This window comes from Bos indicus x Bos taurus, chromosome X (assembly GCF_003369695.1).
Source record: "Bos indicus x Bos taurus breed Angus x Brahman F1 hybrid chromosome X, Bos_hybrid_MaternalHap_v2.0, whole genome shotgun sequence".
Taxonomy (NCBI): Eukaryota; Metazoa; Chordata; class Mammalia; order Artiodactyla; family Bovidae; genus Bos; species Bos indicus x Bos taurus.
Window position 1 is genome coordinate 76290392 of NC_040105.1, and position 14871 is coordinate 76305262.

Consider the following 14871-nt stretch of genomic DNA (forward strand, 5'->3'; position numbering starts at 1 on the left):
TGTTAAATCTCTGGGGTTCTTTAGTAAAGGAGAAAATCACCTTGTATACCTTACCATGTTATAAGCATTATTATTTTATAGCACAGTATAGTAATTGATTTCCACAGTAAAACTGAGTCAAAAAGTAAAGATTCACTTATTTTCAATAGTCTCTATTCAAATAAAGTAGGAAAGTATATAGTTAAGAAATACTTTATATTAAAATGTCAAAAATAAAGCAATTTCATTGCCTAAGGGTTCCCAATAACTGAATTAAATTTTACTAAGTCATTCAGCTACAGGATCCAAAATTGACCAATGCATATAGAGTATAAATGATTCTCATTCCAAAAGTTTCATTGGTGAGAGGGAAAAAAATGGGTCAATCAAAATTGATATGATGAGCATTTGGGATTTGGAACTAATAAAATGATACTACATAGAAAAAAAGAAAGATAATGAACTTGGGTAACCTATCCTTGGTGTCCATAAAATTATTTTTCAGTCAACTTTTTAGAAATTCAGTGTCTCCAAACTTTTCCTTTTTCTATACTTCCTTGTTTGTTTTCCTGTTCTTTTACCCCACAATATATATCTATATATAGATATATAGATATGCTGCGCTTAGTCACTCAGTAATGTCTGACTCTTTGTGACCCCCATGAACTGTATAGCCCACCAGGTTCCTCTGTCCATGGGATTCTCCAGGCATGAATACTGGTGTGCATTTGCCATCCCCTCCTCCAGGGGATCTTCCCAACCCAGGGATCAAACCCAGGTCTCCCGCACTGCAGGCAGATTCTTTACCATCTGAGCTACCAGGGAAGCCCAAGAATACTGGAGTGGGTAGCCTATCCCTTCTTCAGGAAATCTTCCCAACCCAGGGATTGAACTGGGGTTTCCTGCATTGCAGGTGAATTATTTACCAGCTTAGCTACCAGGAAAGCATATATATATATATATATACATATATATATATATGTATATATATATATATATACACACACACACGTATATATACGTGTGTGTGTGTAGACTAGGTGTTTTAACCTTTTAAGTTCTTTACACATTGGGATCAAGTTCTTAGTACAGTGAGATTTCAGTTCTTTTGAGAAAAAGCACAATAAGTACTCTATTAAAATAATAAGGGAAGATCTGTTTTAAGTAGAATATGTAGACCTAGCAAAATATCAGAGGCAGGGGAGGTTGTGGAATAGTGAGTCTATAAACAACTCACTTCTCCTCTGGCTAAAAAGCCACCATTTAGATTAGGAAGACGGAATTTCTGTAGAATTTACACTCACCTAGAACAGAGAGAATGAATCCATTTTACACCATTCCATATAATTTATGTAATATTTTACTTGCAAACTTGCATTCTATAAAGTTCCTTTCTTTCATTTCCATTATTTATTTAGATTTCACACCGTTTGGAGCATAAATATAAGCCTTTGTATTTCAACACTCTCAATATTCAAGTATAGTCAAATAAGTCATTAGTGGGAAGACTGCAATAGAAATTTGGAAATATGAAAAGTCACAGTCCACAAAGTAGCTGCCTAAGACTTTTCACTTTAAAATAATGGTTAAAAAAAAAAAAAAAAGAGAGATAAGAAAAGAAAGAAGTTGCTGCAGGAAAAAAAAAAAAACTAGTTTTTACTTATAAAATAGAAATCTCATCAACTTGAAATATTACACATTTAAAAATTTTCCTAAGTCAATTAGTTTTTTCCCTCAAATTTACCAAAGGGACTACAAATAGGTAATTTAGAGCTATCAGTAAGAGACATTTGTAGTTCTTACACAAATCTGAGTATGATCTCAGCACAGATATCCTGGATATCCACCCCCACCCCCACTAGAATTGGTGGCATAATCCCCTATATGAAGGTAAATATATCCTTCAGTCAAAATAATAGATTTTCCAAAGAATTCTTATCAAGATATTTTATCTTTGGGGGTCTTTGAATGTTACTTCAACAGAAAAATAAACTTAGAGTCCTTTCTGTTACCAAATTAGCCTAATGAATGACAAAGTTGGGGAAGTTGCTAATCTTTGAATCCCTAAATTTTCAAACCAGCAGGATTTATAGCATTTTCAGACAATCATAAAAGGACCTATATTCTCACTATGAAATCTGTGACTAGTTCTGTTACATTTATCTCTTGCCTCCTCTCTGTCACCTTCTCACTGCCTTTCCCAAATGTGTAGCAGCTCTCATTTTTAATAGCTGAATAACTATGATTGTAAAAAAAAGGAAGTTTTTTTCCCTAGGGATTTTCTGTCCCTTACCTTGTAACCCATTAAAATACATACATATTACTTAGAAAGAGATGTGGCATTTATAAAAGGCTAGGTTTTCCTAAAAAGACATAAATACTAAAGTCGTAAGTGCCCAATGAAAAATTTAAACACATCAAGAAAATATGCGAAGTCCCTTGGTAAATGCATGTTTTACTGATATCAATTTGAAGGGTTATATCTATATTATTCTAGATATAAACAAAGCATGAGATCAACAACTAATCCTAAAGGTACCTATTAGTTCAAAGGACTGGAAATTTTTTAAAGATATATTTAAAATGAAAAATTTTAGTGCTTTCAAGCTAGTAGAAAAAAATATACTAAATAATTGTCTTTATTAAAAATAGTAATTTTATACAAGGGAAATTAAGCTGTTTATAAAGTTAGTGACTTCATACCCTGATAGTTTTTCTCATATTAAGCAATTATTCCTTGCAATAAAAAGTATTAAATTCAAGAGTTTAAGACCTGAATACTTACCCTGACTACACTGAAGTCCAGCTTAGTCTCCTGTGCACACTGTAATATGAGCTGAAAGCAATTTTTACTTTGATTTGTCATTCCATTTTCATAATAACGTTGTAAAATCCTTTGTTGCTCTACAGTAAATACAGAACGTAGATTCATCTAAAAATAAAAGAAGATACTCTGAAAATTGGAATAAAAAATGGGTATGTGTAGAATTTGCATGTTTTTGTTTTTTAAAATAACTTTAGTGCTTTCAAGCTGTTATATTTTTTTTTAAGTGAAATTTTTTCAGTAATGGGCAATAATTCGTGTGCCAAAGGGAGACAGGTTCTCACTGAAAATTATGCATAATGTGAACACTTATTGAACTTGTTCAGAAAAAAATATCAACTTTAAAGATAAAAAATAAGAAAGTCATTATTTGGATAGTGTCAGTGCATAAGGAAAGAAAAAGTTCTTTCACCAAAATAAATATTTATGGCTAGTAAAACCAGAGATGTTCAATTATCGACAGGGAAACTCACTGTTCTTTGTCAAGCAAAGCATCTGGCATATGTCTTACAGATAGAAGCTGTGCTCTGGAACAAAAAGATGCTTTTATTATATTTTTTTTCTTTTTTCTGGGATAAAGGGGTTCATTTTATACAGAAGTCAAAATCTCTCTTTAAAGCTTAAATATAACCAGGAAGGTTCAGTGACTGTGAAAATGTGTTTGCTTTAGGCAATACTAAACAAAATAATTATTTTTAACAGCTGCAGTATGTAAACCCAAATTAAAAATCATGTACATTTTCCTAAAAATAAACCATGTACTTGTAACTGACTCATAATTAGGCAAGAGAAATTTTTTTTAAAAAACACAGTACTCTTCCTGTTAATAGGCAAGATGTTTAATATTAAGGGAACAACTCTGGGAATCTCACAAATAAGAGGCAAGCCAAGCTCTTCATAAAGGAGATGAATTCCAGTAGTATATTTTACAAAGAAGAACACATAATTAGATAAAGGCAATTTCAGGTTTCTTTTAAAAGTTGTCACATCAAAACTGTTATTCCTAAAAGCTGACAGAAATAAAACCTTCTTTCCAAGGAATGAATCCTTTTAAAATTAGGAAAACAGCAGCAACAAAAACAAACCAAACAGAAATCATTCTAATATGCTGGGTATGCAAACAACTAAGTACACTGATGTGGAAAATAACTTCCCTTTTAAAAATATGTTGAACAATAAAGAAGTTTCATAAAGAAATTAAAGACAGTCATGTAGATATCCAGTGCAATCTGTACATATGGCTTTTTTTTTTCTTGACCATACAAATGTCTTCCTATATAATGTTAAGAGATTTGATGAGAGAAATTCACATGTAGAAGAGGGTAGGAACATTCAGAAACAAATTACAAAGAGAATGCCAATGTGGAAATGTAAACCTCTTATCTGAAAACTGACCAAATTTTCAAGAATGTTTGGGCCAGAGTGTATGGACAATATTCATTAAAGCAATATTACTATCACGTATGCCAGTTTTCAGAGCAATTTCAGGTTCCTTTTCCTAAATGGTTCAGCTACAATCAGGAGATGAAGTTCAAATACCTGAAATACCTCATCTGGTGTGGATTAAGAAGTAAGGTACTTTGGAATGAGATTTGAGGAAAATTTAGAACAAAGTTACATATATTATAGTTCAACTATATGTTATAATTGATTTTTTAATTATATAAATTAAGATTTTTAGTTGGAGTTTCAATATCAAACTCTCAAAAATTAATAGAATGAATAGACAAAAAAGTAGAAAGATATAGTAGACTGGAAAAGCACTGTGAAACGATTCAACATAGTTAAGGTTTATATAATTTTCAAACAACAGCAGGATACAAATTCTATTCAAGTTCCCACAGAGTATAAGCCAGAAGACACTGGACCATATCCAGGGACATAAAACAAGGTGAAAAATTTCATGGTCTAAAGGTATTGAAATCATAGAGTCTGTTCTCTTATCACTGTGAAATTATGTTAGAAATCAATATCAAAAGATATTAAGAAATGACCCTCATATTTTCAAGTGCAATGTGACATTTGCCAAGAGAGATCTTTGACTTAGCCATTGAAAGCCTCAATAAAGTTAAAAGACTGAAAAAACACAGAGGGTGATTGCAGAGAAGAAAGCATTTAAATGAGAAATTAATATCAAAATGAGAAAGTAATATCAAAGATACTTTAAAAATCCCGTGAATTTGGAGATTAAATGTCTGCTTTTAAATGCTGGGTGTATCTAAGAAGTCATAACAAAGAAAATTAGAAAATATCCAACAGTACAAAAATGGAAAGAAAAATATTTTTTTAATTTATTTTTTAAAATTAACTAATTTATTTTAATTCAAGGCTAATTACTAAACCACTACAATATTGTAGTGGTTTTCACCATACATTGACGTGAATCAGCCATAGGTGTACATGTGTTCCCCATTCTGAAACCCCCTCCCACCTCCCTCCTCATCCCACTCCTCAGGGTCATCCCAGTGCACCAGCCTTGAGCACCTTGTCTCATGCATTGAACCTGGACTGGCGATCTATTTCACAGATGATGATATACATGTTTCAATGCTATTCTTTCAAATCATCCCATCTTTGCCTTCTCCCACAGAGTCCAAAAGTCTGTTCTTTACGTCTGTGTCTCTTTTGCTGTCTCATATATAGAGTCATCATTACCATCTTTCTAAATTCCATATATATGCGTTAATATGTATTGGTGTTTTTCTTTCTGACTTAATCTCAAAAATATACAAGCAAAGCTCAATTCCAGAAAGAAAACATTTATCAAAATTTTTTCCATACAGCTGAAACTGTTCAGTGTGACTAAATGCAATGAGGAATCTTGAATAATTTGAAAACAAATAATGGATACTAGCATAAAATTTTGTGAAATTTGAACAATATCTCTAGTTAATAATACTGTTTAACATGTAAATTTTGTCTTATTTACAACATAGTATTTCTTTATATTCTAAGATTTGTATTAGATGTTTCAAACATCATTCAAATATTTTTTAAATTACTAAAATAGTAAGCTTTCTAGATTTTAGCAGTAATACCAAATGCCAGAATAAATGGAAATATATCAAAGTTTTGAGTGAATGTAAATTAGAAATCTAGCATTCTATTCATATTTTAGTCAAGAAATGAAACCAAAATGTTATATTTTTTTCATTTAAGCTTTTGTACACACACATAGTGTGTATAATATTATGTATTTTAGAAATGTTATGAATTTTTTTCTCAAAAAGTTCATTCTTTACCTGCTCAACTAAATATACCCTATAAGCAAGATAACTTATTATCTCCTGCTGCCCTCATTATCTTGGCCTATAAAGAGGCAAGTTATTGAATGCATGAAGTTCTTAATCATCTGTACAAACATCAGGAAGAGTTGAAAATTTTTTCATTGTAAAAGTTGGGTTGTTATTTATGTGGGAGATAAAATGACAACCCATTCGATTCATGAAAATTGAGACCCACTGGGTTGAGTAAGGGAAGGTAATTGAATTAAAGGATTAAATATCAAAATAACAAGTCATTTAGCTTTACCTCATGAGTATAATACTCTTTGTACTGTAGCAACCACTGAACATATGCCATCCCACAAGTAATAAGACAACCTGTGCCTTACTTTTTAGCTTCACTGGAGAGTATTTGGTAAATCACTTAATTTCTATGAGCATCTATCTCCTACTCAGTAAAATTCTGGATTATATGACTTGTTTTATTTACCAATTTGGACTGTTACAAATAATTTAAGATATGTGAGCTGATTTTTCTTAGTTTGTTTGTGTGTGTGTGTGTGTGTGTGTGTGTGTGTATGACCTGCGGCTTCCAGGATCTTAGTTCCCTGACCAGGGATTGAACCCAAACACCCTGCAGTAGAAGTGTGAAGTCTTAACCACTGGACTGTGAGGGAATTCCTATTTTTCTTAAATTCTAAAGCTTGTTACAGTTGTAACATATTTATATATTTTTAGGATAATGAGACCTTTCAGTTTATTTATCATATTCATATGAAATTTCTTAGGTTGCTCTCTGCTTTAGAATTTGGCTTTTAAATGAAGACCCTGAGCCACTGGGAAATGATTAAATTATGTTCAGCATGTTCTATGCAACCAAGTAGAGCAATGAGTGAAATATTTTAGATATACCGCTTTGGAAGTACTTGAAAAATACAACTTTGAGGAATGACTGTCCCTTAGGAGTTCCAGATAGCTAAGACTGTATTTTCACATTGGAATATTTCAGATAAATTCCTATGAAACACTGTTTTTATATATCAGATATCATACTTAAAACCAGTTTTAATAACGCCTTAAATTGTATTAAGTGGGCTTCCCTGGTGGCTCAGACTGTAAAGAATCTGCCTGCAGTGCAGGAGGCCCCAGTTCAATCCCAGAGTCAGGAAGGTACTCTGGAGAATGGAATGGCTACCCACTACAGTATTCTTTTCTGGAGAATTTCATGAAGAGAGGAGACTGGCAGGCTACAGTCCAGGGTGTCACACAGAGTCAGACACAACTGAGAGAATAACACGCACTTGCAATGTATTAAGGGGCTAAACCATTTGAAAAAAAAAAAAAAAATATATATATATATATATATATATATATATTCTTAAGTACTCATTCTTCAAAAACCTGATTTTGAAAATGGAGTGAATCCATAAAATCATCAACAACTCAAATAGAAGACATTATTTCCAACATCAAAACCTTTAATTTTTTCTTTATTTCTTTACACATGATTGAGCTTTAGGTTAATAACTTGAATATCTTTATCTTGGCCAATAGAGGTCTATTAGCATTGTCTTTTTAATCCATTATTATTATTCACTTTGAAACTTCTTGTTCAGTCACAAAGTTGTGTCTGACTTGTTGAGACCCCATGGACTGTAGCACACTAAGCTCCTGTGTCCACTACTATTTCTTAGAGTTTGCTCAAATTTATATCTATTGAGTTGGTGATGCTATCTGTCTTATCCTCTGCTGCTCCCTTCTCCTCTTGCCCTCAATCTTTCCCAATATCAGAGTCTTTTCCAATGAGTCAGCTCTATACATCAGGTGGCCAAAGAATTGGAGCTTCAGCTTCAGCAACAGTCCTTCCAATGAATATTTAGGGTTGATTTCCTTTAGGACTGACTGGTTTGATTTCCTGCAATCAAAGGGACTCTCAAGAGTTTTCTTCCAGCAGCACAATTCCAAAGCATAAATTTTTCAACACTCAGCCTTATTTATGGTCCAACAATCACATTAATACATGACTACTGGAAAAATGATAGCATTGATTATACAGACCTTTGTCAGCAAAGTGGTGTTTCTATTTATTAATATGCTATCTTGGTTTGTCATAGCTTTCCTTACAAGTATATTTTAATTTTATGGCTGCAGTCACAGTCTTCAGTGATTTTGGAGCCCAAGAAAATAAAATCTGTCATTACTTCAAACTTTCCTCCTTTTATTTGTCATGACGTGATGGGACTAGATGCCATGGTCTTAAGTTTTTTAATGTAGAGTTTCAGGCCAGCTCTTTCACTCTCATTTTTCATTCTCATCAAGATGCTCTTTACTCTCTTCACTTTTTGTCAATGGAGTGGTATCATCTGCATATCTGCGACTTTTTTATATTTCTCTCAGCAATCTTGATTCCAGCTTGTGATTCAGCATTTTGCATATAAGTTAAATAAGCAGGGTTACAACATATAGCCTTGTCATACTCCTTTTGCAATTTTGAGCCAGGCAGGTCCACATCTGGTTCTAACTGGCTGTTTTTGTCCTGAATACAAGCTTCAAACAATTTCCAAGAAAAAAAATGCAAAAAGGAAAACTGGTTGTTTGGAGGCCTTACAAATAAAAAGGAAGAGAAGCAAAAGCCAAAGGAGAAAAGGAAAGATATATCCATCTGAATGCAGAGCTCCAAATAGCAAGGAGAGATAAGAAAGCATTCCTAAGTGATCAATGCAAAGAAATAGAGGGGAAAGTAGAATGGGAAAGACTAGAGGTCTCTACAAGAAACTCAGAGATACCAAGGGAACATTTCATGCAAAGATGGGCACAATGAAGGACAAATTGGTATGGGCGTAACTGAAGCAGAAGATGTTAAGAGAGGTGGCAAGAATACACAGAAGAACTATACAAAAAAATCTTAATGACCCAGATAACCATGATGGTGTTATCACTCACCAAGAGCCAGACATCCTGGAGTGTGAAGTCAAGTGGGCCTTAGGAAGCATCACTACGAACAAAGCTAGTGGAGGTGATGGAATTCCAGTTGAGCTACTTCAAATCCTAAAAGATGATGCTGTTATAGTGTTGCACCAAATACACCAACAAATGTGAAAAACAGCAGTGGCCACAGGCCTGGAAAAGTCAGTTTTCATTCCAACCCCAAAGAAAGGCAATGCCAAAGAATGCTCAAACTACTGTACAGTTGCACTCATCTCACATGCTAGCAAAGTAATACTCAAAATTCTCTAAGCTAGGCTTCAACAATAGGTGGACTGTGAACTTCCAGATGTTCAAGCTGGATTTAGAAAAGGCAGAGGATTCGAAGATCAAATTGCCAACATCCATTGGTCATAGAAAAAGCAAGAGAATTCCAGAAAGAAAAAAAAAAAAAAACACATCTATTTCAGCTTCATTGACTATGCTAAATCCTTTGTGTGGATCACAACAAACTGGAAAATTCTTAAAGAGATATTAATACCAGACCACCTTACCTGCCTCCTGAGAAATCTGTATGCAGGTCAAGAAGAAACAGTTAGAACCAGACATGGAAGAGCAGACTGATGTCAAATTGGGAAAGGAGTATGTCAAGGTTGTATATTGTCAACCTGCTGATTTACCTTATATGCACAGTACATCATGCAAAATCCCAGGCTGGATGAAGCACAAACTGGAATCAAGATTGCCAGGAGATATATCAACAACCTCAGATACACAGATGACACCACCCTTATGGCACAAAGTGAATAGAAATTAAACAGCTTCTTGATGAAAGTGAAAGAGGAGAGTGAAAAAGCTGGCTTAAAACTCAACATTCAAAAAACGAAGATCATGGTATCCTTTCCCATCACTTGTTGGCAAATAGATAGGGAAACAATGGAAACAGTGAGAGACTTTATTTTCTTGGGCTCCAAATCACTGCAGATGGTGACTGCAATAATGGAATTAAAAGATACTTGCTCTTTGGAAGAGAAACTATGACCAACCTAGACAGCATATTACAAAGCAGAGGTATTACTTTGCCAACAATGGTCTGTCTAGTCAAAACTTTGATTTTTCCAGTAGTCATTTATGGATGTGAGAATTGGACCACAAAGAAAGCATAGTGCTGAAGAATTGATGCTTTTAAACTGTGGTATTGGAGAAGACGCTCAAGAGTCCCTTGGACTGCAAGGAGATCCAACCAGTCAATCCTAAAGGAAATGAGTCCTGAAAATTCATTGGAAGGACTGATGCTGAAGCTCAAGTGCTGATACTTTGGCCACGTTATGCAAAGAAGTGACTCATTGGAAAAGACCCTGATGCTGGGAAAGACTAAAGGCAGGAGGAGAAGGGGACAACAGAGGAGGAGATTGCTGGATGGCATCACTGACTCAATGGACATGAGTTTGAGCAAGCTCCAGGGGTTGGTGATGGACAGGGAAGCCCGGCATGCTGCAGTCCATGGGGGCGCAAAGAGTCAGACACGACTGAAAGACTGAACTGAACCGAACTGAAGACTTTCAACAACAACAACAAACAGTTTTGTCATTCTAAAATATCCCTTATGCTCCTTCTTTGTAATCAGTCTCTCTAGCCTCCCAGTCCCTGACAATTACTATACTGTTCCTATTTTCACTTTTATAGAATGCCATATAGACAGAATAATACAGTATGTATTTTTTCTGAGACTAGCTTCTTTCACTTTGCATAATGTATTTGAGATTCATCTATGTTGTCTTTATCAATAGTTTTCTCCTTTTCTTGCAGAGGAGAATTCCATGGTAAGAATACCAGAGTTTATCCATTCATTCATTGAAGGACATGTGGCTATTATGAATAAAACTGTTAAAAACATTTGTGTTCAGGTTTCTGTCTCCAAATATGTTTCCTTTTCTCTTGAGTAAATACCTAGGATTATGATTGCTGGTTATTCAGTAAATGTATGCTTAACTTTATAGAAAATTGCTGAACCATTTTCAAAAGTCTCTGTACAAATTTGCTTTTGCACCAACATTCTATGGAAGTTTCAATTCCTTACTATATTTATTATTATCAGATTAAAAAAAAAATAACCATTTTAATAGTTGTGTAATTGTATGTTATTATTGTAGCTTTCATTTGTATTTCCCTAGTAACTAACGATATTGAGTATCTTTTAATATGCTTATTTGTCATTCACACCTTCTCCGTAGACGTCTCCAAATATTTTTCAAGTTTCTAAATTGGATTGGTTGTTTCTTCTTGTTGAACTTGCAGGGTTCATTACATATTCTGCCTACAAGTCCTTTATGAGAAATATTACTTGCAAATAAATTTTTTCCTCATTTGAAGTTTGTCTTATTTTAGTAACAGTGTATTTTACAGAGCAGTTTTTAATTTTGATGGAGTCCAATTTATCACTACTCTTTCATTATATGGACTGTGCTTTTAGTGTCTTATCTAAGAAATCTCTATCTAACACAAGGTCACAAATATTTTTCCTATGTTTTCTTTTAGTCGCTTTATATTTTTGCATTTCACATTTAGGTTTTGGATCCATTTGGAGTTGATTTTTGTATAAGGTATGAAGTACAGGTCAAAGTTTTATTTATTTATTTTTTGCATTGTGATATACAATTGTTCCAGTGTCACTAATTGAAAAAAAAATATTGAGCTGCTTTTTCATCTGTGGTAAAAGTCATTTAACCACCTAAGTATGCCTCTCTTTCTAGTCACTTTTTACTGTTCCATTGATCAAAGTGTTAATTCCTTAATCAAAACCACATTGTCTTAACTACTATAGATTTATTGTAAGTCTTGAATCAGGAAGTGTAACTCTTCCAAAACTGTACTTTAAAAATCAATTTAGCTATTAACAACCTTTTCATCCTGATATGAATTTTGGAATCAGATTCTTGGTACCTGCAAAATTTCTGGTGGGATTGGATTGAATCTATAAATCAGTGTAGGGACAACTAGTATGTCTCCTAAAGCATGAATATGATATATTTCTCTATAATTATTTAGATCTTCTTTGATTTCTTTCCTCAGAGTTTTATAGTTTTCAGTATACAGAGTCAGTACATAGTCTGTTAAATACATACCTATGCATTTCTTGTGTGTGGGGAGACTTAAGGAGACTATTATAAATGGTATTTTAAAAATCATGGTTACTATAGCTAAAAATAACATAGTGTATATTGAAATTTACTGAGAGTAGATTTCAAGTGGTCTCACTATACCAAAAAAAAAAAAAAAAGAACTAAACAGAAAAATGTGAGTTGATGGATATATGAATTACCCTGATTGTACTAATCATTTCATAATACATATCAAAACATCACATTGTACACCTTAAACATACACAATTTTCATTTGTGAATTACATGTCAATAGAGCTGGAGTCCTTTTTTAAAAAAAATCCAATTTTCATTGCTAGTATATCAACATACAACTGATTTTGGTATATTGACTTAAATAATTCATTTATTGGTTTCAGAAGCCTTTTTTATTGATTGTCTGGTCTGTTCTAAACAATTATGTCATTCACAAAGAGAGAAAGACTTATTTCTTCGTTTCCAATACATCTGCCTTTTATTTCTTATTGTGCCTGGCTAAGGCCTAGAGTATAATGTTTAAATGAAAATGAAAAGGCAAAAAGATGGCACACTGAAAGATGAACTCCCCAGGTCGGTAGATGCCCAATATGCTTCTGGAGAAGAGTAGAGAAATAACTCTAGAAATAACAAAGAGACGGAGCCAAAGCAAAAATAACACCCAGTTGTGGATGTGATTGGTGATGGAAGTAAAGTCCAATGCTGTTAAGAACAATATTACATAGGAACCTGTAATGTTAGGTCCATGAATTAAGGCAAATTGGAAGTGGCCAAACAGGCACTGGCAAGAGTGAACATCAACATTTAGGAAAAGGTGAACTAAAATGGATTGGAATGGGTGAATTTAACTCAGATGACCATTATATCTACTGCTGTGGGCAAGAATCCCTTAGAAGAAATGGAGTAGCCATCATACTCAACAAAAGAGTCCAAAATGCAGTACTTGAATGCAATCTCAAAAATTACAGAATGATCTCCATTCATTTCCAAGGCAAACCACTCAGTATTACAGCAATCCAAGTCTATGCCCCGACCAGTAATGCTGAAGACGCTGAAGCTGAACGGTTCTATGGAGACCTACAAGACTTCCTAGAGATAACACCTAAAAAAAATTGTCCTTTTCATTATAGGGGACTGGAATGCAAAAGTAGGAAGTCAAGAGACACTTGGAGTAACAGGCATATTTGGACTTGGAGAACAAAACAAAGCAGGGCAAAGGTTAACAGAGTTTTGCCAAATGAACACACTGGTCATAGCAAACACCCTCTTCCAACAACACAAGAGAAGACTCTACACATGGACATCACCAGATGGTCAATACCAAAATCAGATTGATTATATTCTTTGCAGCCAAAGATGGAGAAGCTCTATACAGTCAGCAAAACAAGACCAGGAGCTGATTGTGGCTCAGATCACGAACTTCTTATTGCCAAATTCAGACTTAAATTGAAGAAAGTAGGGAAAACCATGAGACCATTCATGTATGACCTAAATCAAATCCCTTACAATTATAAAGTGGAAGTGAGAAATAGATTCAAGGGATTAGATCTGATAGAGTGCCTGAAGAACTATGGACAGGTTTGTGACAGGAGGCAGTGATCAAGTCCATCCGCAAGAAAAAGAAATGCAAAAAGGCAAAATGATTGTCTGAGAAGGCCTTACAAATAGCTGAGAAAAGAAGAGAAGCTAAAGTCAAAGGAGAAAAGGAAAGATATAACAATTTGAATGCAGAATTCCAAAGAACAACACTGAGAAATAAGAAAACCTTCCTCAATGATCAATGCAAAGAAATTGAGGAAAACAATAGAATGGGAAAGGCTATAGATCTCTTAAAGAAAATTAGAGATACCAGGGAAATATTTCATTCAAAAATGGGCACAATTAAAGACAGAAATGGTATGGACCTAACAGAAGCAGAAGATATTAAGAAGAGATGGCAAGAATACACAGAAGAACTATACAAAAAAGATCTTCTTGACCCAGATAACCACGATGGTGTGATCACTCACCTAGAGCCAGACATCCTGAAATGTGAAGTCAAGTGGGCCTTAAGAAGCATCACTATGAACAAAGCTAGTGGAGGTGATTGAATTCTAGTTGAGCTATTCCAAATCCTAAAAGATGATGCTGTGAAAGTGCTGCACTCAATATGCCAGCAAATTTGGAAAACTCAGCAGTGGCCACAGGACTGGAAAAGATCAGTTTTCATTCCAACCCCAAAGAAAGGCATTGCCAAAGAATGCTCAAACTACTGCACAATTGCACTCATCTCACACACTAGCAAAGTAATGCTCAAAATTCTCCAAGCTAGGCTTCAACAGTAGGTGAACTGTGAACTTCCAGATGTTCAAGCTGGTTTTAGAAAAGGCAGAGGAATCAGAAATCAAATTGCCAACATCTGTTGGATCATTGAAAAATAATGAGAGATTCAGAAAAAAAAAAACATCTACTTCTGCTTTATTTACTATGCCAAAGCCTTTGACTGTGAGGATCAAAACAAACTATGGAAAATTCTTAAAGAGTTGAGAATGCCAAACCACCTGACCTGCCTTCTGAGAAATATGTATGCAGGTCAAGAAGCAACAATTAGTATTGGACATAGAACAGCAGACTGATTCCAAATCAGGAAAGGAGTATGTAAAGGCTGCATATTGTCACCCTGCTTATTTAACTTTATGCAGAGCACATTATGTGAAGTGCCAGGCTGCATGAAGCATAAGATGGAATCAAGATTGCTGAGAGAAATATCAGTAACCTCAGATATGCAGATGACACCATCCTT

At 34.2% G+C, this 14871-nt stretch overlaps 1 protein-coding gene across 3 annotated transcripts in view; it reads right to left on the reverse strand.

Annotated features, from left to right (window-relative positions):
* Positions 1-14871, reverse strand: part of HDX (highly divergent homeobox) — a 217587-nt gene that overhangs the window by 185359 nt on the left and 17357 nt on the right. For all 3 annotated transcript variants that reach the window (XM_027534472.1, XM_027534471.1, XM_027534473.1), the window contains exon 2: positions 2765-2911. In XM_027534472.1, the coding sequence (XP_027390273.1) occupies positions 2765-2911 (147 nt within the window). The remainder of the gene's footprint in view (positions 1-2764; positions 2912-14871) is intronic.